Source organism: Tenebrio molitor, chromosome 9 (assembly GCF_963966145.1).
Source record: "Tenebrio molitor chromosome 9, icTenMoli1.1, whole genome shotgun sequence".
Lineage (NCBI taxonomy): Eukaryota > Metazoa > Arthropoda > Insecta > Coleoptera > Tenebrionidae > Tenebrio > Tenebrio molitor.
In genome coordinates this window covers 4,600,619-4,624,225 of record NC_091054.1, presented here as the reverse complement: position 1 = coordinate 4,624,225, position 23,607 = coordinate 4,600,619, and the positions used below count along the sequence as shown (strand labels likewise).

The 23,607-nt window shown below is 37.0% G+C and overlaps 7 protein-coding genes and 1 long non-coding RNA gene across 12 annotated transcripts in view; 4 read left to right on the top strand and 4 right to left on the bottom strand.

Annotated features, from left to right (window-relative positions):
- Nucleotides 1-318: 318 nt before the first annotated feature.
- Nucleotides 319-23,607, bottom strand: part of LOC138138870 (uncharacterized) — a 46,589-nt gene continuing 23,300 nt past the window's right edge. The window contains exons 3-4 of the long non-coding RNA XR_011162136.1: nucleotides 533-740; nucleotides 319-475 (exon numbers count right to left, since the gene is read on the bottom strand). This is a non-coding gene — a long non-coding RNA (uncharacterized lncRNA). The remainder of the gene's footprint in view (nucleotides 476-532; nucleotides 741-23,607) is intronic.
- The window catches only part of LOC138138861 (zinc finger Y-chromosomal protein-like), a 39,388-nt gene continuing 18,177 nt past the window's right edge, over nucleotides 2,397-23,607 (top strand). The window contains exons 1-6 of one of the 4 annotated variants that reach the window (XR_011162132.1): nucleotides 2,676-3,005; nucleotides 3,325-3,362; nucleotides 3,837-6,953; nucleotides 7,021-7,110; nucleotides 7,654-7,736; nucleotides 9,080-11,180. The gene's annotated coding sequence lies outside the window, so the exon portion shown is untranslated. The other 3 variants (XR_011162134.1, XR_011162133.1, XM_069058959.1) reach the window with 3 other exon arrangements.
- LOC138138868 (vesicle transport protein SFT2B) lies at nucleotides 12,293-13,266 on the top strand. The gene is made up of 2 exons (XM_069058968.1): nucleotides 12,293-12,890; nucleotides 12,945-13,266. Exons 1-2 carry the CDS (start codon nucleotides 12,534-12,536, stop codon nucleotides 13,071-13,073), a joined length of 486 nt encoding a protein of 161 aa, XP_068915069.1. The 5' UTR covers nucleotides 12,293-12,533; the 3' UTR covers nucleotides 13,074-13,266.
- LOC138138866 (S-adenosylmethionine mitochondrial carrier protein homolog) lies at nucleotides 13,143-14,674 on the bottom strand. The gene is made up of 6 exons (XM_069058966.1): nucleotides 14,537-14,674; nucleotides 14,429-14,481; nucleotides 14,110-14,376; nucleotides 13,939-14,061; nucleotides 13,588-13,883; nucleotides 13,143-13,537 (listed from the first exon to the last, which is right to left on the bottom strand). The coding sequence occupies exons 2-6, from the start codon at nucleotides 14,471-14,473 to the stop codon at nucleotides 13,405-13,407; spliced, it is 864 nt and encodes a 287-aa protein (XP_068915067.1). The 5' UTR covers nucleotides 14,474-14,481; nucleotides 14,537-14,674; the 3' UTR covers nucleotides 13,143-13,404.
- On the top strand, nucleotides 14,687-16,641 carry LOC138138863 (man(5)GlcNAc(2)-PP-dolichol translocation protein RFT1). Its single transcript, XM_069058961.1, has 5 exons — nucleotides 14,687-14,828; nucleotides 14,879-15,081; nucleotides 15,131-15,866; nucleotides 15,913-16,166; nucleotides 16,219-16,641. The coding sequence occupies exons 1-5, from the start codon at nucleotides 14,769-14,771 to the stop codon at nucleotides 16,610-16,612; spliced, it is 1,647 nt and encodes a 548-aa protein (XP_068915062.1). The 5' UTR covers nucleotides 14,687-14,768; the 3' UTR covers nucleotides 16,613-16,641.
- LOC138138865 (citramalyl-CoA lyase, mitochondrial-like) lies at nucleotides 17,054-18,406 on the bottom strand. The gene is made up of 6 exons (XM_069058963.1): nucleotides 18,257-18,406; nucleotides 18,066-18,206; nucleotides 17,820-18,017; nucleotides 17,588-17,774; nucleotides 17,246-17,538; nucleotides 17,054-17,193 (listed from the first exon to the last, which is right to left on the bottom strand). The coding sequence occupies exons 1-6, from the start codon at nucleotides 18,311-18,313 to the stop codon at nucleotides 17,095-17,097; spliced, it is 975 nt and encodes a 324-aa protein (XP_068915064.1). The 5' UTR covers nucleotides 18,314-18,406; the 3' UTR covers nucleotides 17,054-17,094.
- Nucleotides 18,613-21,928, top strand: LOC138138867 (nuclear distribution protein nudE-like 1). Of its 2 annotated transcripts, none has more exons than XM_069058967.1 (8): nucleotides 18,613-18,629; nucleotides 18,780-18,920; nucleotides 18,973-19,126; nucleotides 19,179-19,452; nucleotides 19,505-19,636; nucleotides 20,699-20,787; nucleotides 21,124-21,188; nucleotides 21,236-21,928. In XM_069058967.1, exons 2-8 carry the CDS (start codon nucleotides 18,835-18,837, stop codon nucleotides 21,291-21,293), a joined length of 858 nt encoding a protein of 285 aa, XP_068915068.1. In that variant the 5' UTR covers nucleotides 18,613-18,629; nucleotides 18,780-18,834; the 3' UTR covers nucleotides 21,294-21,928. The 2 variants fall into 2 exon arrangements, 1 of the variants encoding a protein (XP_068915068.1); XR_011162135.1 differs by lacking the exon at nucleotides 18,613-18,629 and adding an exon at nucleotides 20,945-21,033.
- PIG-Q (phosphatidylinositol glycan anchor biosynthesis class Q) lies at nucleotides 21,872-23,554 on the bottom strand. The gene is made up of 4 exons (XM_069058962.1): nucleotides 22,539-23,554; nucleotides 22,299-22,491; nucleotides 22,137-22,251; nucleotides 21,872-22,086 (listed from the first exon to the last, which is right to left on the bottom strand). The coding sequence occupies exons 1-4, from the start codon at nucleotides 23,516-23,518 to the stop codon at nucleotides 21,920-21,922; spliced, it is 1,455 nt and encodes a 484-aa protein (XP_068915063.1). The 5' UTR covers nucleotides 23,519-23,554; the 3' UTR covers nucleotides 21,872-21,919.

Here is a 23,607-nt window from a genome sequence, read left to right as displayed (position 1 = left end):
CTCAGCCATGAGGAAGTGATTCATAAAATTTAAAGCAGAAGATTTCGACAACGCTGCTTTGAACTTTTTTCTTTAAAAGTTTTGTGTGATCACCATCACAAATCAATGAGATAACATTTGGGAAAGATTAATTTATTCTATGTGTTATGGAGAGTATAAAGCAGATTGTGAATAGGATTTTGTACTTTGAGCAAGAAAAGAGAAATCTGATGTTTTTGAAAAATTACGCCAATATACGTAGATCGTAGAAAACACTGATGTTATTGTGATGTACTTTCACTAATCAGTTAGGTGCATTAAAAAAAAAAAAAACTCGGAAACTATTGACTTAATTTTATTTTCAATTATGTACATAATATTCACAAAACATTTTCTTCATTTCCACTGCTGGACTTTTCAGATGCAATGTAGGTATATAAAATGAGATTAAAACATTTTATTGCGTTAAAATACTCTCCAAAGACATCACTGCTGCCTGGAGAGAAAGAGAGAAATTGAAATACAAAAGTTCTACATTTTCTATAAACCTTACATGTATTGTTAGCGATGGTCATGGTATTACCACTGGTGACCTTGTCACTGCCGTTGTGACGGACTTCAATTTCTTCAGTTTCTTTTTAGTTGCAGGAAAGGATGTTTGGTCGCTAAACTACAACGGCAGTTATTCGCAGCTATCTGTGTAATTTTAATTTTTCTTTTATTCTCTTGATACTCCCGCCAATGTTCTAGGAGGTTTTTGTCTGGAAATAAAAAAGTTATCAGTGTTTTGACAACTTTTTTTGGGTTAAAAATACACGTTAGGTATACCTAACATTGTGTTCTCACTTTGCATCTCTGGTCACTACCAGTCCTGCCTGTAAGGTTGTATATTGTGTTGCATATCTCGAGAGCCAAAATATAATTCAATTTTTTACGTTCAACGTCAACAAAACTGAACTTTTTTAATTTGCATAAAAAGTTTTAATCAGTTCCAAAACTATATGAAGCCTGTTTATTTAATCAAGTTTTCTTTTCAATTGTTCCAACACATTTGGACAGTGAATATTGAAAATACTAGAATCGAATGGACCAGCCTTTATTATAGTCTAAGATCCCACCGCATGATTTCTACGTTCATCTGTTTTTTAATCAAAATACCATTATTATAGATAATTATGAAAGAGAAATATGTTTCTGCAGGGTTGCCTATCAAAATATGGCCGCAAGTATTTTTTAATTAAATTAATTAATTTTTTCCAAACAGTTTCGTTCACTTGTTTTTTACATAAATTATAATTCATTTCAAAGAGAGATGTGTAAAGAACTTGAAAAGTTTGGGTTGCCATTTCTCAGTTGGCCGCAACCCCTTGGCAACCGGGTGTAAACATGCACCTCTCTGTTTAATTTATAACTTCATAACGTATCCTCATAAATTATATATCAAATTAAAGCCAATTTTTTTCTCTACACGATGGAATACGGTTGCTTATGGAAAAGTGGCCGCAAATAGGGGTAACTGTTAAAGATAGATAAGAGCGAAAGAGAGTTAGCGCACCACACCGTGCATCAGATAAGGATGCATTGTGCGTGGTTAAAATAAAAATGACGCTATCTAATTGAGCAAAAATGACGTGAAGTTGGCAACTGAGAAATGGCAACCAAAACTTTTCAAGTTCTTTACACATGTCTCTTTGAAATGAATTATAATTTATCTTAAAAACAAGTGAACGAAACTGTTTGGAAAAAAATAATTAATTTAATTTTAATTAAAAAATACTTGCGGCCATATTTTGATAGGCAACCCGGCAGAAACGTATTTCTCTACTCATAATTATCTATAAAAATTGTATTTTGATTAAAAAACAGATGAACGTAGAAATCATGCAGTGGGATCTCGTACTATTAACACATTTCAAAATTGACCATACTCATAAAATTATTTGGTTGTTTTTCTTTTAAAAAAAGTACAACATTCCATTTTTATATCAAAAGACACCATTTACATCAGATGGAACGCCAGGAAATAATTCATTAATAATTCCGTGTCGTTTTGATTTCATAGGAGGTACACTCATCAAATTTAACACAATCATAATTAGCAATAAATATAAAAGTACGTTCTGTGTACGAATTAAAAATTTCTTGCATTTTTTTATTACTAGGAAAGTCAATGAAATAATATTTATTTTCATCCATAATTACAACTACTGCAGAAGGTCTTTGATAGATGTGAAACTGTGAAAGATTTGCTTTGTAAAGGGTAAATAGCTATATATTTTGCTGTCCTCAATAGCGCTAGGTATTGTGCACGACTGCACGTGCGCACTAGGCACTAGTTAGTAGGACCTTGATCAGGCAAGTTATACGTTATAAGATGTTTTACTATAGATTTATGGATAAGTAGTTACAATGGTAATTATACAGTTTAGGTCGACAAATCTGACGCATGCGCAAATGGAACTCCCAAATTCCAAAATTCAGTGAATTTAAAACTGGGCTCAATATATACGGATCCAGCATGAAGCATTGTCTGTTTTTAGATACTTTAAATATTTAAAATAAATTGTTATTAAACAATATGGTAACATCGCTAGCAAAATCCGCGTGAGATTCAATCATTTGCGCATGCGTCAGATTTGTCGACCTAAAGTGTATAATTACCGTTACAATCGCTTTTTGTGCCTTGTGGTATGCAAACAATGTTGTAACGGCTGTTTTTTTAAATTTCGCATCAAAGAGTCAATTGTGAACGCACCACCGGATTACAAACTTTGATCAGCTGTCTCTAACCTCACTTTTTGCGTGTTTTTAATATGCATCCAGTTTGAAAAATCAGTCTTTTTTTAAGACGAGTGGTTGATCAGCTGTTTAAATTTAACCTCACTTTTTCCATTGTTTGTGTTTTTAGTCTGCAGTTTGAAAAAATCAGTGTTTTTAAGACGAGTGGTTCATTCGCAATCGAGTCTTCGACGTCAGATTTAAAAAAAAACACCCTGTACGATATGAAGGCTGTTGCTGTTTTAAAGGTAATTGTTCACTTTAGCTACTTCTGGAATGTTCACGTTTTTTCTGGCTAGACAGCCTCAGGGCGTCTTCCTAAATCGTTTCCTACCATTCAAACCTTGTGCAAATGCCTTTTTTTCCTCTCTTGTTGTGTTTCAAGGTCGCGCCAATGTCTATAACTAAAGGGCAAGGAAGATTCATTTGCACAAGATTTGAGTGGTGGAAAACGATGTAGGAGGACGGGACGCCCTGAGGCTGGCTAGCCAGAATAAACGGGAAAATTCCAGAAGTAGCTAAAGTGAACAATGACCGTTTTGTTTTAAATTTTGGTAATGCTTGCAGGTTAAACCCACGTAATTGAAAACTAAAGGGAATCAATGGTGAGTATTTGTTATATTTATGTATATTTAAAATATCTCGTAATGATCAAAAATAAAATATAGAGCATGTTGCAACTAAATAATACATAATAATAAAGTCGTGTCTGTACTAGATGTAACAAATCAAAAGTGACAAATACAGGGTGTATACTATATACAGCATGAGTCAGCTAAAACAGGTCAGTCGTCTAAAACAGAAACTGAATGCAAAAAGTTAGATTTTTCTACAATTTCTTTTGTCGTCTTGTTTTAATTAATGTCTCGTAACAGGGTTATCACAGAATCCTAAAAAAACGTACATACAATGAGAGGGTACCACACATTAAATTTACCACAAAAATTTTTCAAATTATAGTTTAGTTTCTATTTTATACGACTGACATGTTTTAGTTGACTCATGCTGTAGATAACGCTTGTATATTTTGTGGTTATTGTGATTAGTTTTTTTTGTACTGACTGAAATCGCTTTTTCAGATTGTAACATCAAAATGCCAAATTTGAAATGTACTGAGAGTACCTCAAAATGTGGCCATGGAAAAATTCACAACTGCGACAAATGTCCTTACGTAACCAAATCACTTTTTTTCACGATAAATCACACGAAACGTAACCATTTGCCTCTAAAATCATTTAGTTGCGAAACAAATGATTTAGAAAAGTACTACTGCAAAGACTGCGATTTTAAAACTGAATTTGTAATAATTTTCAATCAACATGTCAGAGAATATCACAAAAAGAAAATTGACAGCTTGCAAGATCTACCAAAAAAGGACACCGTAGTGAAAAGCTACGTTTGTCAAAAGTGCTTGTTTGAAACGTACTCGGTCTTAGTGTGGATCAAACACTTGGACACTTCATGTGTAAATACAAAAGAAGTATTCAAGAAAATAGGTAGAGTATCTTGTAGTGATGCAGGTTTAAAAAAACATCAGAAGGCAAAGCACCTGGATCTCAAGCGGTTTCAGTGTAAAGAATGTGATTTTGAAACAAAATACAAACAAGTTTTAAGGCGTCACAAGAAAAAAGGACAACATCTTGTCAAAGAAGACCTACAATGGTTCAAGTGTGATAAATGCAGCTTTATGGCAAAGGATAAATTATATGTAAAGACACACGCACTCGTTATACATGCACCAAACAAAGAAGAGTCGTTGTTTCACTGCGAACAGTGTTCTTACACAACAAAATGGAAAGACTGTCTAAAATATCACATGATTCGACATAAATCTGATGAAGAAGCAGAATGGTTTTACTGTTTCAACTGTGATTATAGGACAAAGTTGAAAGCATCCTTAAAAAAACACATGTTTTTCAAACATACCCCATCTGAAGCTGTGCAATGGTTTACTTGTGACAAGTGTCAGTACAAATCCAGAACCAAATATCGTTTGTCCAAACATTCAAAACAGCATCTTTGCGAAGAAAACATCCAATCGTTCGACTGTGATAAATGCAGCTTTAAAGCAAAGCAAAAATCAAGACTAAAGGCACACTTACTCATTAAACATACATCAAAGACAGAGGCCGTGTTGTTTCACTGTGAGCACTGTTCTTACACGACAAAACTGAAATACAACCTAACACATCACATAATTCGACATAAATCTGATGAAGAAACCCAATGGTTTTACTGTTTCAACTGTGATTATAAGGCGAGGACGAAAGGAGCTCTAAAACGACATATGTTGTACAAACATACTCCCTCTGAAGCTGTGCAATGGTTCGCTTGCGACAAGTGTCATTTCAAATCTAAAAGCAAATCTAATTTGTCCAAACACTCAACACGACATCTTTCTGAAGAAGACATCCAATGGTTCAAGTGTGATAAATGCAGCTTTAAGGCAAATCAAAAATCAAGACTAAAGGCACACGCACTCGTTAAACACACACCAAACACCGAGGCGTTGTTGTTTCGGTGTGAGCACTGTCCTTACACGACAAAACTGAAACACAACCTAAAATATCACATAAATCTACATAAATCTGATGAAGAGGCAGAATGGTTTATCTGTTTCAATTGTGATTATAGAACGAGGACGAAAGGAGCTTTAAAACGACACATCCTTTTCAAACATACCCCTTCTGAAGCTGTGCAATGGTTTAGTTGTGACAAGTGTCATTTCAAGTTTAAAACCAGATCTAATTTGACCCAACACGCAAAACGACATCTTTCCAAAGAAGATAATTAATGGTCCAGGTGTCGCCATTGCGTATTCGTAACATCACGCTATGCAATTTGTGCCTTCATATTGAGGAAATGCATGATCCAAGCGAGTGGTTTGAATGTGACGTATGACCTCTTAGACAAAAGGCAAGCGAAATTTAAAATTTCACAAGACATATCAACATTACATGATTTCGTCGATTAAACAAAGAAAACGTTAGATAAGACTTGCACGAAGAATAATACTGTGAAGGTCGTGAGAACGCTAAAAAAATCAAAACGCTTATATGTGTTCAAATTACGCCGATATTTTTGATACAATTTTTTAGTTAAAACAGTTTTAAACGATTTTTTCAAGTTTCATTGGCTCGAGTTTTGGAATAACGAGTCGCACTCCTGAAACTATCTGTTAATGACACTAAAAAAGAAAAACATGTTTTATTTCAACGCAAATAAGGTGAGAAATAAGCACCTTTCCGAAAAAATGCTGGAAATCCTAATTTCGAATTACGTAATGTCTACCTTACCACCATGTACGAAATTGGAATACATAATTCTCATTTTCTATTATGAATGACTAAACTGAATGTGAAACCCCCCAATAAAAAACACCGAAAATGTTGCTTTATCATTTCCCTTTTTTCGTAGAAAATAAATAGTGTTTCTTGCATATCGTAATGAAAGTAGCACTTTTTTAAGCGAAAAATCGTAATGAAAGTAATACTTTTTTTCATCATTTTATTGCATCTCCTTGGAGATGATTGTCAATGCATACCTACTTTTTTCCATAAATCCTTTTAGGCTAAATTTCTCCACTTACAACAATATGCAAAAAAATATCGTGTACAACACGTAATGTTAATCAAAATGCAAATTCATGAAAAAAAGTATGACTTTCATAACTAATTGTACAAACTTGCAGCTATTATAAAATATCCTCATTTTCCTGTCAATTTTTTTAAATAGAATTTTTTATTGTTTATTGATGATTTTTTAACTTGTTACCACCGGCCCTCGAGGTGTGCTCGGGGGCGGTATTGTATTATTTCAGCAAATAAAAATGTACTTAATACTTTTCCATTAAAACAACACGTTTTTGTATACCACACGCAATTCGTAAATTCTAAATCGCAAAGTAATGTACCTATAATTTTTATGTCGCATGAACTAGAGAAAATATCCTCAATGTCTAATTAATTGTTTACTTTAGCTACTTGTGGAATTTTCCCGTTTTTTCTGGCCAGACACCCTTAGGGTGCCCTCCCACATCGTTTCCCACCACTCAAACCTTGCGCAAATGCCATTGTTTTTCTTTTGGTGTGTTTCAAGGTCGCATCAATGTCTAGTACCGTGCGATCGAATGAAAAAAATCAGAGTAGGCGAAAATGGTGGTTTGAACCAATCAAAGCCAGAATAGCCCAATCCAGGTAACTCGATTTTTTTTTATTCGATCGCACGTTATAACTAAAGGGCAGGAAAATTCATTTGCACAAGGTTTGAGTGGTGGGAAACAATGTAGGAGGACGCTCTGAGGGTCTGAGGCTGTTTGGGCAGAAAAAACGCGAAAATTCCACAAGTATTTAGGTAAAGTAAACAATGACCAAATTCCCCTCGCAATGTCATGCCGAAGTCCCCACCATCCTCTACTTAAAATAATTGTGCATCCCGGGGGGACTATCCGGTAGCCGCTAGTGAATAACATTTTAACGTGATTCGTGATTTCCCAGTCCCAGGTCCTAGAAGCAGGAGCCCAATTTCCCAATGCAAATTGCAAGTGTGATTGCCGATGGTGCTGCCACCTACGACCTACTTTTATCTTAAAAAAATAGATTTTAAATAAGAAGATAATAATCGCTTTTTGTGCCTTGTGGTATGCAAACAAGGTTGTGACGGTTTTGTTTTTCAAATTTGGCGTTAAAGAGTCGATTATCAAGGCAGTAACGCACCACCGGATCAGCTGTTTAAATCTAACCTCACTTTTTGCGTTGTTTGTGTTTTTAATCTGCAGTTCGAAAAATCAGTGTTTTTGAGAAGAGTGGTTCATTCGCAATCGATTCTTCAACTCCAAATTAAAAAAAAACACCTGTACGATATGAAAGCTATTTTAAATTTTGGTTATGCTTGCAGATTAAACCCATGTGATGTGATTGAAAACTAAAGGGAACTGTGAACGATTTAAATACTCTTTTTCTCTTGTATTAAAATCAACGGTGAGTATTTGTTATGTACAAAATGTCTCAGAAATAAGTACATTAATTTTAACTGCTAATAAAACTCCTTAATAGCCACAACATTTAAATATATTTTCTTCCTAAACCTTGAATTTATCCAATTAAAATGATTGAAAGATTTGGCACAAATATCCTTACCCGCCTATGGGGGATTACTTGCTTCGTCGATGCCGATAAGCGAAGAAGAAAAAACAAATGCAAGAAAACTTTCACTTGTTTTTTACTAACTTAAGCACAGCTGCTAACTGCTGTGACCTATAATGATAAGGGTGGAAGAGAAAAAAGAGAATCGTATGGTAGATAGTAAATGAAAACAATTACTTAATTAATAAATATTTTAAACTGGCCCTCATGAATCGCCCGTACCGAAGATAATGACAAAATGTCTCCTAAAATTAGTGTATTAATCCGTAAAAATTCTCACGAAGTAATTAAAGTAATCACTAATCATTACAAGAAGTGTTCAAAGTGACCGCCGTTATTGTCAATACAATAATGAAGGCGCCGACGAAATTATTCTTCCACTCTTTCCAGCATTCCTCTCATTGCGAATTGTGGCAGCATTTTCTACCCGTTCTCTCAAAACTTCAATTGTATCAATTGAGATCGAATTAATATAGCAAGTCCTTCATGTACCCCCCACAAAAAGAAGTAGCATCATAGAGGGATAAGTAGCACGGAAATTCTCTAGGCGCGAGGAGCACTCCAGACGCTTCACCATACGCCAACACAATATCTACGCATTCACTATACGAAAATAAACGTGCCATTTTCACAAAATTTTAGCTTAAATCACAGAATCAACACGTCAACACCTGCCGTGTGGAGTCGGACAAAACTAACTAAAAATGTAATCCTCTTGTGTCTACCTCGACCGCGGAGGGAAAAAACTTTATTCTAAAAACACAATGTTTTGCGCCGATTTTACAAAAACTATTATTTCACGGTCACAGTCACTGAAAATGCGAGTAGGTACTCGTAACTAGACAGCTCGTTAATTTATGGAGGGAGAGCGGCAAAATACTGAAATGAAAATTATATTTCGAAAAAATGGTACATAACAATTTTGTTGTTCTTGACGAGAACTGTCACAGGTTAAAATTACCTAATGTACTTATTTCTGAGACACCTTGTATTTAAAATATTTCGTAATTATCAAAAATAAAATATAGAGCATGTTGCAACTAAATAATAATAAAGTCGTGCCTGTACCTACTAGATATAACAAATCAAAAGTGACAAATAGATCAGTTACGGCTTGTTGTATATTTTGTTGTTATTGTGATTAGTTTTTTTGTAGTGAAATGAAATCGCTTTTTCAGATTGTAACATCAAAATGCCAAATTTGAATTGTCCTGAGAGCACCTCAAAATGTGGCTGTGGAATAATTCACAACTGCGACAGATGTCCCATGACCAAATCACCTTTTTTCATGATAAATCACACGAAACGTAACCATTTGCCTCTTAAATCATTTAGTTGCAAAACAAATGATTTAGAAAAGTACTACTGCAAAGACTGCGATTTTGAAACTGATCTTGTAATAATTTTCAATCAACATGTCGGAGAATATCACAAAAAGAAAATTGACAGTTTGCAAGATCTACCGAAAAAGGACACCGTACTAAATAGCTACGTTTGTCAAAAGTGCTCGTTTGAAACGTATTCAGTCCTAGTGTGGATCAAACACTTGGACGCTTCATGTGTAAATACTAAAGAAGTATTCAACAAAATAGGTGGAGTATTTTTTAGTGATGAAAAGTGGTACCAATGCGAATGTTGTTCCTTTATGACAATCCAAGCAGCAGGTTTAAAAAAACATCAAATTGCAAAGCACCTGGATGTTGAGTGGTTCCAGTGTGAAGAATGTGATTTTGAAACAAAATACGGACAAGTTTTAAAGCGTCACAAGGAAAGTGAACATTCAAAACAACATCTTGCCAAAGAAGACGTCCAATGGTTCAAGTGTGATAAATGCAGCTTTATGGCAAAGGACAAATCATATGTAAAGACACACGCACTCGTTATACATGCACCAAACAAAGAAGCGTCGTTGTTTCACTGCGAACAGTGTTCTTACACGACAAAATATAAACACTCTTTAAAACATCACATAACTCGACATAAATCTGATGAAGAAGCAGAATGGTTTTACTGTTTCAACTGTGATTACAAAACGAAGAATAAAGCATCTTTAAAACGACACATGTCTGTCAAACATACCCCCTCTGAAGCTGTGCAATGGTTTTCTTGTGACAAGTGTCAGTACAAATCTAAAACCAAATCTAATTTGTTGAAACACTCAAAACAGCATCTTTCCGAAGAAGACATGCAATGGTTTAAGTGTGATAAATGCCGCTTTACGACAAATCAAGAATCAAAACTAAAGGCACACATACTCGTTAAACATACATCAGACAAAGAAGCGTCGTTGTTTCAGTGTGAGCACTGTTCTTACGCGACAAAACGGAAGTACAACCTAAACAAACACATAATTGAACAACATATACCTGACGAAGAAGCAGAATGGTTTAACTGTTGCAACTGTGATTATAGGACGAGAGCTAAAGGAGCTTTAAAACGACACATCCTTTTCAAACATACTCCCCCTGAAGCTGTGCGGTGGTTTACTTGTGACAAGTGTCATTTCAAATCTAAAACCAAATGTAATTTGACCCAACATGCAAAAGTGCATTTTCGCGAACAAGATGTCTAATGATTCAGGTGTCATCATTGCGTATTCGTAGCATCATCGCGGTGCAATTTGTGTCTCCATATTGAGCAAATGCATGTTCCAAACATTACATGATTTCGTCGATTAAACAAAGAAAACGTCAGATGAGCCTGACTGTGAAGGTCATGAGAAGGCTAAAAAATTAAAATGCTTTTTCTAATTTTGACATATAAAGTGACACTTTTCAAAATTAATTGACGTTGGGAAACGTCACACTTTTCGTAACTGGTTACGAAAAGTAAAATCTTTCCTAACTGGTTAGGAAAAATTTATTGTATCATCAATTTGACATTGTCATATTTTTTGTTTTTAAGCAAAATAACCGTGCCTACTTACCTACTTGATATTTTAACACAATAATAATTTATTATTAATGAAATTCATTACTTCGTTTAACGTTTGAAGAAACTTTTTTTTGTCAAAATTAGAAAAAATCTTGTATGTAACACTTTAGGAAATGCAATTTTGTGTAACTCGTGTGATTTTGCGGGATCTCGCTGCGCTCGTCCCGCAAATATTCCACTCGTTACACAAAATAACGCATTTCCTAACTGGTTACATAAATAGCTATTATAAACTCCTGTTTAAAATTATCGCACGACTCGATATTTTTTCCTATAAGTATTCTTCCTTATTGTAAATGGAATTATAAGAGAAATATAAAAAAAAACTTTTTTTTCAATATCCAATTAATGCATTATCTTATTGTCTAGTTATTTCCCTTCACCCCACCAAATGTCAGTATTGAATAATAATTCAAAAAAAAAAAAGATACAGGCAGTAGTTGCTGTGCTGCGATAATTTTGAACGTGTTTTATATAACGGTTTTTTTGGCTAGAGTTTGGAATAACGAATTGCATTCCAGAAACTCTGCTAATGGCTCTAACAGAGAAAAACATATCTTATTTCAACGCAAATAAGATGAGAATTAAGCACCTTCCCGCAATAATGGTGGAAATCCTAATTTCGAATTATGTAATGTTGACCTAACCCCCATGTACAATTCCAACAAATAAGAATAATTCTCATTTTCAATTATGCATTGATAAAATAAAACCTTATATTTTCCATTCAGTTACCAAAATTTTGTAGAATTGATTATGTTATTGATTTAAAAACTACATTTAAATTTCATCTTTACTTTAAGGTGCTCAACTCTGTATTACGAATCAAAATATTAAATAATCCTTTAAACATCAGTCCATTAGTGTATTGAAGAATCCAGTTGTAAAATAAAAATTCCCATCGAAGGCCCGATTTCCACTCTCAGTGACGTAAACATAAAAATATGAATTATTGTCGTAGAGGTAGTTGTAATCTAGTTTTTGTCTTCTTTGCATTTTTTCCTTAGTCATTTGAAGAGCTGTTGTCGTATTGTGTAGAAAAAAAAATTCATCTAGTTAGATACCCTGTGGACTTACCTTTGCATTACCTTATTAAAATAGGAAAAGCCGCTGTATTTATTACTTGCATTTTGTGATCATAACTCCCGCTGAGAAGAATCCCGGCAAATCCCATATTTGCAGAGAATGCAGCCCACATTCCTCGAAACCTGAACTTATTTATATTTTATAGTTCACACAGCATTATTCCAAAATGAGGAGTATAATGGGTTGCCTGTCTATGGTCAACTTTGTTTTTTCTTATCATGTGAAACTTTATTAAAAACTCATTACGCATCAGAAACATCCAGTTGAACGTGTTTTTACCGGAAAATTTACACAACCAGAACCGGTAATGCAACAAGTGTCCAATAAATTTAATCCCAGAAGAGTGACCGAATGACGAATTACCGCTGCGCCATCTTCTAACGGTTTATCCGAACTCATTAAACTTGTTTTGACAGTTTGACGTTCCACGAAACTTTAACCTGTTGCTCCTCAAATAGCAAATCAGATTAGTTTTTTATATCTAATATTATCAGTCACCGAACACAAAATACAAATTAAGTGAGTCATAACGTGCACAAACTGAGTGAAACCGAAGCCAAGACTGCCGCAACAACCGACACATTTTATAAATAAACAAATCGAGTCGCAATAATGGATAAATTAAAACGGGTACTAGGGGGCAACGATTCGCCAGACGAAGAAAGCGGAATAATGTCACAATTAAACGAAACGACGACGCTGAGCTGGTCCACAAGACTGAAAGCATTTCTTTTCTGTTTTATCCTGGGAATACTGTTATCGTTCCTTGGATCTTTTGCACTATTTTTTAGCAGAGGCCTGTCAATATTCGCCGTGTTTTACACCCTGGGTAATATTTTATCGATGGCGAGTACGTGTTTCTTGATGGGACCAGTCAACCAAATCAAAAAAATGTTCGCCTCGACGAGGGCGATTGCCACAATTCTCGTGGTCGTTTCCTTCATTTTAACTCTACTGGCCGCACTTTTGGTAAGTTTTCGCTCATCAAACTCGACGCACACGTCGTGACCGATTTTATTACAGCTGCACAACGCTGTCCTAGCTTTGGTGTTCATAATTATACAATCTCTGGCGATGACTTGGTATTCGCTGTCGTACATACCGTACGCTCGCGATGCCGTCAAAAAGACTTTCATAGGATGTGTGGGTTAACCAGTCAATTAAACTAAGTGTACAACACGTGTGAAGTACATGTTTATGATGTAATCTATGTCAATTGAATCCCAATCCACCAATGTATTTATTTTGATACTCTTATATAAATTGTATAAATTTTATGGTTGCTAATATAGTTAATGTTGTATATCAAAAGTGAAAATACATTGTGTTTGACGAATATACTGAATATAGGGGTATACTGTATACCACGTGATCACAAATGCCCAATCACGTCGTCCAATATGGAAGACTCGAATCTCCAAAAGAACTAAAAAACTACTCTACTAAAAGGATAAAAAATTAGTCTCGACGAATACAGTCTTGATCACCGAATTTCTTCGTATTCTGAATCGAGCAAGTGATCGGTACAGAAGTTCTTTGACAGATCGTACATCCCGAAAAATACGTAGCCGCCCAACGTTATCCAAAGCACTCGAGGTGTGAATCCGGCGAAAAGACTGCAACGAAACAATAAGAACGTACTACCAATAAGATGGTAACGATTTACCCTCTGACCCCCTTTTCTCGGTACACCTGTTGCAACACGCTCCTGACTCGGAGTGTGGCTGCTGTCTTTTTATCAGCCAACATAATACGAGTTTTTGCAACGTCTAACGGAGTTGTGGTGGCCGCTGCAAAAGCACCGGCAAGAGCGCCACAATTTGCAACCTCCCACGATTCCAAGGGAATGTTGTTTTTGAAATGTATCCTGTACGTCGACTTGAGATACTCCAGAATTGGAAACTGAATGAATGAGAAGGGAATTTCTCGAAGTATGGTTGACCCAAAGCCCCTATACAACCCCTAAAATGTTTTACACCCTACAGTCAAAAACAAGTAGCAATACAACTGAACCTACTTTTCTGAGACCTTCTGACTTCCAAGCGTGCATTAAAATTCTCGTTGAGGTGTGTTTACGATTGGTAGAAGTCTGACGCCTTTGTTTTACCACTTCCATCGGTACTCTTATCAAACAAGCCACCTATAATTTGTAAATATTGTTTTGCTTGAGGAAGGATTTAATACGTACAACTTCACCGAACGAGGCGGCTGCCATGTGAACTAGAGGTAAATAATGGGGGTTTACTAGAGGTTCAACGTAATACTTGAAACTTTCATAGGTGAGAAAAAAGAGAGCAGCTTGAGGAGCGCTCCCTATAGCTTGGGGTCCTATTCCTTTGTACACCCCCGAGAAACCCCCCGATTTGATAAAACCCTGAGCCGACTGGAGACGCGTCTTGATTGTGTCAAGAGGGAAGAGGACCATATCGACAGAGAGTCCCGCAGAGGCGCCACCCTGTACATATTTTTTGATAAAATGAAGTATAACTGGTTGCCTACCCACTTACAAATAATGACGATAAATAAACATTTCTTTCTTTCTGCCCCCACATTTTAACAACTGAAATGTAAACAATCTAAATCAAATGAGATAATGAAAAATGTGACGAACTTACACAAAAAATCGGATTTCACTGACTTGCAATATCACACTGATAACAAACCTGGTTATGACCTTACCACTGCGACACATAAATAAACATTGGGCTTATTGTGCATTAAGTTATAATGCAATTACGAAATCTCGAATTTACATGATTTATTATTACATAACATAACATAACCTCAATTGCACATTACACAATATAACCTAAAAATGTTGACGTCGTGATAACAACAAAAATCAAAATGGGGCGAAACATACTCAAGAGCAGTCTCCAGAACGCCTCTTTCAGCATAATATTCCAAGTGATAAACTACTGGAAGCTTTGTGCGTGACAATGATTACTTGATTGCAGATACTGTTCCGATGCATCACTTTCGTACTAAACGCCTTTATTATCAGAACGGTCGGTCAAGAAGTTTTGGGTATAATGAACGTCCGACTCCTGCTCTTGGAGTCCACAATTCTGTTTCTGTCCAAAGAACCGATAATGAAAGCTTGTCTCACAGATACTAAATCGCACAATTGGGCGCAAGTAATCAATCAGATTTGGCTCTCGTAAGTTTCGCCAACAGGTTGACTTGTAAAACTAAATGGTCGCTTGTAGAGTCCCGATCACGGCCATTCTGAGTTTGGGTTTGGTATATGTTTGGATCAACGTCCTAAGCCCCACGGACGAGATTTACATAAGTCAGTATCGTCTAGGTTGTTACGCTATTGCTCTGTCGTGCATCGTCGAGCAAGTCACCCAAAGTGTAGTCCTGGTAGCTCAGAGTTTTTGTTTTGTAAAGCTGAAAGTCGTCTTCGAGACTATTTACATTGTGAGCCGCACTCTAATCTTCGTTTATTTGGTCGTCAAAAGCCCAAACGAGGCCATAAACGCGTTTTCTGTAGCCCAAATTGCGTCGGCTGTAATTTTATGTTTCCTCTACTATGGCTTCTTTTTCTGGTACATCGACAGATTGAACGTGATCAAATCGGGTAAAACGAGCGGCGCTAAAAAAACGATCTTTTCCGACATGAACGACTTCCCTTTTACCTCGATCAACGACTTCTTTCCGGGAGTCATGGAAAATTACGAACGCGTCCTCAACAAAGACTTGTGCGTCTTGACGATCAGTTTCGGGAAACAGTCGGTCATCAAGCAAGTTTTGACCGAAGGGGAGCGCTACGTCATGACCATTTCGCCAGTTTTGACTTTCAGTCAGCAGTCCATGTACGACATTGTCAATAATTTGGGGAGCCTCGCGGCAAGGTTTATTTTTCGACCGATCGAAGACAGCGCCTATTTTTACTTCACCCAAATGATAAAGAGGGACGAACCGGTCGCCAAGCAGGACCAAGTAATGCAATCGGACTTTAAGACCGCATTTAATTATCGACTTTTAGAGACACATTTCCGAGTCGGCTACTGTTTTGAGTCAACTGTGCAACGTTGTGACCAGTATAGGACTAATTGTTGTCGTTTTTGGGCAGAGCTATAGTCACACGGTGCTGTACCTCTACGGCGGCAACAAGTTGGTGGCAAATTACTTGCCAGTGACCTTGTTACGGTTCCACAGCTTTGCGATAGTGTTACTTGCTATAAATGGGGTAACTGAGGGCTACGTGTTTGCCACAATGAGTAACAAGCAACTAGATAGGTAAGCACAAAACATAAAAAAGAAGTATTGATGCTAGGTGCATCTTTTACAGGTACAACTACGTAATGGTGATATTTTCTGTGAGTTTCTTAGTCATATCGTACGTCCTTACAAATATATTTGGTCCAGTGGGATTTATTTTGGCAAATTGTGTGAACATGTTGGCTCGAATCATTCACAGCCTTATTTACATCAACAAAAAGTACAAAAGCACTTCCTACAAGCCCCTGGAGGGTCTAGTTCCTGACAGAAAATTCATCGCAATTTTGGTAATATCAGGAGTGGCGACGAAACTATCAGAAACGTTCAATTCGTCGCTAACGCTGCACATATTGATTGGTGCAGTATTTTTTGTTGTGACACTGGGAGTATGGGCGGTGGAAAACAAATCGCTCCTGAGGTTGGGTTATGATAAATACAGACGCATGTCAACAAAGAATGATTAATTTTATATAATAAATGATCAATTAAACAATCAACTGGTTTTATTCTTGTAAATGGCCCCAGTAATGGTTCCCGTTCTTTGGATGATGCAAGCCTTACTGTCGTTCTCTAGTGTAACAATTGGGGTGTTGCTGTAGGGTTCCAGTTTGGCGACTTGTTCGGCAATTGCCGCAATGTGTCCGGCGCTTTCCGTCGAGGCTTGTCCCTTAGTACCCAAACACAAACCCTGGTGGTCGACGAACACGCAACCGAAGACCCCCGGCTTGGTCATCCTAATGGTGCAAATGTTTAAAAGAGGGTGAGGGGTAAATTATGTACGTACACTTCGTCCATCACCCTATCTAAATGTTTTTCCATGATTGCCGAAAGTTGAAATTTGACAGCTGACATAAAAACATACGTCAGTCGTAATACCAACACGTTCTTCTTTCATACCAAAAAACCCCAGATGTAAAAACTTTAATGAGAATTAATAATTGTATAATTATTTTTCAATCATAATCGCGTTACTCAAATCCATTATATTCTGCGCCTGTTTCATCGTTGGCATGTCGATCATGTTCCCCTTGTACGCAAAAGCGCCCTACAATTTTTAAACTGATTTAAAAATCTCCACCCCAACAACAACACCTTACTTCGCCCTCTTTTTGGTGTTTGTGGAATGCTTTCAGGACCCCTGATGCCCACTCAATTTCTGCTGAAGTTGGCGAAAATGCCTCCTGAGTCACGTCAATCTGACCAGGGTGTATGATTTGCTTCCCTGTGAATCCCCACCGCGCCCCTTCTTCAGCTTGTTTTTTTAAGCCTTTCAAGTCTTGGTATTTAATGTAGACCATGTCTATTGCTTGCAAATTAAATGCTCTCGCTACTGAGATCACTTTTTGTCTGGCATAAATGATTTCACTTGATGACTCACTCCTTCTAGCGCCTAAATAAAAAATTGTAGTGACCAATTTTACAACCACATGATAATGTACCAATGCTGGCGCAGTAATCGTCGCTTCCAAAAAGGAGTGCTGCTGGTTGAAACTTTGACGTTTCTGACATATTTACTGCTTCTTTACAAATATCGACAACATTAAGTAGTGCCACAGCTGACTCTATTCCAAGAATTAAACCAAGTTTTGCATTCTTTTTTATATATTCATTTAAATAATCTGAAAACTATATCCTGTTAAAATTGTGTCAGCTATTACTTATTACAATTACTATTTTTAACTGATCTATCTGTTCCACCTTTGGTAAATATATTGAATCTGGTAAATGTGGTGCTGTTAATATCACACGCAGATCATCCTTAATAAAACCTGAAGCAATTGAATTAACGCGAACCACTAATTCATATCTACGTTTCCGTGCTGGTTTGCCTTTTTCAAGCAATTCTCTAATATTTAAACGCGCTTGCACCTAAAAATTACGCTCTTTCACAATATCTGACAACATTTACAGAATTACTTTTTTATTTAGGGCCACCCCATCCTCGCAGTCTAATGTTATACAGTCAGCGTTCGTAGCAAAGGCTTTCGCGACTTTCTTGTCGTCACTAGCGGGAACGTACATTAGCGCTCGTCTAGCTGTATATTTTCGGAAAGGGGTCTGCAAAGAAATGTACTCGATTGTGGACAATTTTAATTTATTATTTTTACCTTCGAAGTATTAACAAGGACAGGTTGTAAAAGCGCTTTTGCACAATTGCATAACATTTTGAAAACAAATATTTACAACAGATAAAAATTAGGTTAAGTTTGAAATTATTAGTGTAATTTCAAGAATTCAAACTGCCCAGAAATTTGTGATACGTGTCACATGTCAATATAGCCGCGAGCGATTTGTATTTAGAAATTGTTGCAATTTGTTTAAAGGAAATCCTACATTACCGACCCTACGACGGCCATTTTGTCAATAATATTGTGAAGTTTAAAAAAAGTCTGTTACACTTTTTGTAAGGCGTTGTAAGTGTTTATATTGGCTGTTCGTTACATCTTTGTTTAAATTTGAACTCGTTATTGTTCATTTGTGGTACGAAATCTGTTTTATTTTGATTGAAATATATGGTAGACCCAGATGAGTCATATTTACCAAACTTGACAAGGCCAAGTATTTTACGAAAAATTTCGTTTATTAACCCATGACATCGATCCGAATGGCAAAAGTAACGAATTTTAATAGTTTCAGGTGATGACTGTTTGATGTGATATTTTATTTTTAAATAAATTCCTTAAAAATGGATAAAGGTGACCAACCTACTTTTGAGAATAAAGATGAAGAGATACAGTATTGGAAAAACCTAGCGACACAATACTATGAAGAGTAAGTGTTTATATTTCTGGAAGAAATTTCATAAGGAATTATGTATTTTTAGTATTGATCGAATACAAAAAGAATCGGACGAATTTGTTAGCGAATCGCAACAGTTAGAACGTGAATATGAGGCGACAATAGAACAGAATGAGAAAAAAATCAAAGAATTGACGTTAGCTAACAATAGAGCCTATAATGAAATTGAGTCTACAAGGGTAAGTCTCCCAAAAAAAAAATAATTAAATTGTACAATTGAGTTTCTGATAGGTAAAGTTAGACCAAAACAATAAGCAAACCGTATCCCTCCAAACCGAAATCGAAAATCTAACAAAGGAGAAAACGGACATGGCGCGATATATTCGAGAACTCGAACAGAAAAACGACGACCTCGAAAGATCCCGACGGATCATCGAGGAGAGCATTGCCGGCATCGAAGCGGCGTTTCACAACGCTATCGAAAGAAACGCGATCCTTGAATCTGAAATCGACGAAAAAGAGGGTCTCAAAGAGAAACTGCAGCGACTAGCCGACGAAACTAGAGGTACCGACTCGACAATTTAACAAAAACAAATCACAATTTCTGCCGGTTCCAGATCTAAAACAGGAGCTCCAAGTGAAAGAAAAATGCCAAGAAAACGAACGGCCGGTGAACGGGTACAGATCAGCACCGATCGTCGATTCCAACAGGCTGAAAGAAATTGAGACGCAAACGACGCCGGTTAAAAGTAAGACCAATCGGTTCCGTAAAGCTATAAGATTCTTAGTGCGCCGGATACGCAAATTCAAATGAGTCGCGCATCCATGACTTAGTTTTAAGTGCACTTAATGAGTGTAGTTAGACGTGGGGCACTAATTAACCGAATAATAACTGTCTGGTCATCACTAAATTATCATTCACGTAGTAACAAGACTCAACGACTCCGATTAAGCTGTGATTGATAGTTTGACTGATTGTGTATGGCTTAGTCTTAAGTATAAAATAAATTATTTTTTTCCATTATTCAGAAGCTTTTCATTTATTATTATTTTTTGAGTCTTGTTGCTTTCATTGTGCTTGTCCTTTCTCCTTTTATTGTTTTGCTTAACGCTTTGTAAAAAAAATGTCGCTTTAATGTTTTCAACTGCGACCCCTTCGCAAGAAAAATACCAATAAGTTTTCAACAAATACGACCAAATCGTAATCACAATGTAAAATTTAGTGATTGCGTTAACCTTTTTTCGTCAATTTGACATCTGTCGCTTTTGTTATGTTTAATGCAGTTAATTCTCATTTTTTGTTGCTATCTCGCCATAAAAAATATCGCCAAACTAGGACATAATATGCTCGTTAAACTTCGAAATTATCACAAGGTCAGATGCTGACGTTCACATGGGCATAACAAATCAGTCATGCTTTTTGTAACGGTTGCGATTTCGATTGGGTAATGATTAAATAAATTTTCCATAATAATTTCAATAAACACTACCACTACAGTAATGAAAGATGGCGTCCAGATGTCAAACAGGGCGACATCTGTTGCCACAAATTTTTTCTAAGAACTGATTTTGCATGGCCTCCTTGTTCGAAAGAGACAAAGTCTCTTTCGAGACTTTGTCTCTTTCGATCTAGGAGGCCATGTGATTTTGTTATAAATTTACACAAATTATTGCCGCCTTAAACTGTACAAATAGAACGACCCCATGGTTTACGGTCAAGGTTTTTGGCAGAAGAGTTGACGAAAGCCGTCTAGTGGTTAATTGATATTAATAGTTTTTGGAATCTTTACAATTTTTTTTTTTTTTTCTAGAAGACCAGATTCCCTACCAAGCCCCGATAACTCCAGCCTCTCGCGTGATGGCCCTGAACATCGTCAGCGACCTGATCCGCAAAGTCGGGGTGAGTACCTCGTCGATCCCGTCCAGAATAACACCACGTAGAGGGACGTAGTGTTCGCTTCGTATTTAAACAGGAAGTGGGGAAGTGGGATTAGGTTATTGTTTTTTTGTTTTGTTGGTAGCCTGCATGTGTTTGCACGTTTCTGTGTTGCTTCCAGCTCTCTCGTTTCCTTTGTTCACAATGCGGCCGGTATAAATGTACAGTTTGCCCGCCGTCCGCCGTTAACGCCACCAATAACACACCGAGGTGCGTTCAATAAATTGCTTCAACCAAGCTGGGGCATTTAGAATCGATTCCGCGCGACGAACGACATACTTACCCATTTGGATTTTTTAGGGTCTAGAGCGCAGACTGGAGAAGAGCCGATTCGACTACAGAGACATCGGGTCCAACGATTTAAGGTAATCGGAGGGGAGTCGCGATGCAGTGTTAATCGTTGACGTTGCAGGAGTCGGCACTCGGCCAAGAACAGCCCGGCCCCGAGCATCCACGGACTGTCTAAATGAGAGTTGCGGTTTGCTCCCACTAGTTTTCGCACTTAATGGGACTAAATATAGCGGAAATAATCGGTGTTCTAGGTACATCTGGCTTAAAAACAAAAACTCTCTCTTTGTCCAGTATTACGTTGTTTCTAGCAATTTTTTAATTTATATTAAAACAGTGAAAAAGTGATCTTGTAACTTATTGCTTGGTGATATTATTTTAAGTCAGGAGTTCCTTTAACATTCTGTAAATAATTTTGGTGATAATTTTGTTAGGTAGGTGTTTTTTCAGCTTAAAGCAAGAAATTTTATTCCTTTAATATGTGTAAATATTATCGAGAATAAGAGTGTGACCAGTTATGTCCCCGGGAACTTATTTACGTCAGTAGTTGACGTAAATTAAGATTTTTTTGACCCTTTCACATTACAGAATAATATATTTTTTCACCTAATTAATACCGAGTAGAATAATTTGAAGCGGGTTTTGCGTTTTATTAATGAATTTGCCGTTTTCCTCTTTCGTAATCGTTATTAATTTATTCGATCCAATCACTAATAATTAGGTATGTACAAATTTTATATTTTCAATGCATATTCCATAATTTAAGGTGCAAATATTTATTACTGTATCATAGATGAAAATAAAACATTTAAAGTAACACACCAGTGAAGATTTTACCCCAAGACAGACTCGAACTGGGTTTTATCGTATTCGGAGCGAATTTCCTGACGCTGGTGACCAGCGGCAACATTTTTAAGTGCGCTTCGAACGTGGCAACCCCGGCTTTTGATTTTTTCAGTCGTAAACGCACAGACCCTGCAAGTTTACCGTTTAGCGAAGCAATCCGTGGTGTGTCACATAAAGACCTGTCATGTAAGGCGAATTAGTCGCCCACAGTACCAGCACGTAGATGGGTAGACAGTGCAGCAAAAAACGTATTCTCACCAGAATGTCCTCGACGATCGTGATGGCCAACCTGAACTAAATCAGACGGAAGTGCGGAAGCAGAACGTTACGAAAAAACTTACTATAACAAAAACAGTGTAGTACATTGTAGTTGTCGGCAAGAGAAACAACAACACTGTGAAGCCCAACGTTCCGATAAATAGTTGATGTTGGGAGTACTGATACGAGTCCACCCTTTCCCTCAAGGGGTTGTACTTTCTGCCTATGAACAGGCGCCAAAGCGACAACAACCCTTTGAGTTGCAAATAGATCAGCCTAAAACATCGTGTAGGGTCACGTCGGACCCAAAACTCTCACCTTACCTGGCTGCGTAGACGTAAATGCAATAAACGTGGAAAGTCGCGATTGATACGAGATCCGAGAGCATCGCAACTTGGTAGGAAAACCCAAACGCGCCCGGCAACACCAACAATTTGAAGTATTCTTTCACGTACGGCTGCATCGTTATCAAAAAAATCCGCCACAAGGAAATGTGGTAAAAGAAAAACGTGCCCAACGATTTGTTGAACGCGTAATTCAGCTTCAAACCGATCGGGGACCCCATGAGGTAGATTAATAGATCGCGAAAACCATAAATTATCGTTTCCCTCACGTTCTCGATCAAATTTACGATGACATCCTCGTTTTCCATGAACAAGTCCAACAGAATGATTCCCAGCAACAAGTCGAATATTTTTGACAAGAGAAAATTACCGACTTTGGGGGACACGCGTTTCTCTCTCATAATCTCGGTAAAAAACCATTTGTAACCGGTTAGATTATTGTAAAAGTGTGAAATAGTAGCCGAGTACGCCCACATCAATCTGGTCGCGTTGAAAATAGACAAACTCCAATCGAGAACCGCAATTATGAATGTGAATAATTTGATTGACGCACTTTTCCGCCCGTTGTCGGCGCTTTTTCGCCGCCTCTTTCTCAAATTGTTGCTGAGAAACTTGAAATGAACGCCGTACTGATGCTCTTCGTTTAACCCGTCACAGTTACAAAAAGCGTGATAGTCGTACTCTATTTTCACCACATTTGACGCACTCAAGTTCCCGTAATTTACGAGCGAGATTTTTGTTGTTAAATTGTCGATATGTACCGCTTTGGTATCTCTAGTTTTGGTCTTTGTAACATCGTTACTCAAATAACCAACGGCATGGGTTGTCTCCTTCACGGAACTATCGTTCGTTATGTAATACGCCTCACACTCGTCATACTCCTTGTGCAACCCCTCCAAATACCCACTTTTATTCAGATGAAGCGAATCGGGGACAAAAACTAAGATGCTCTTCACCATTTCAAAACATAACCTCAAACTCACAGATGATTGGATGATTCAATATTTATGTTGTCTGTCAGGTCGTACCAACACCACCGAAAATCATT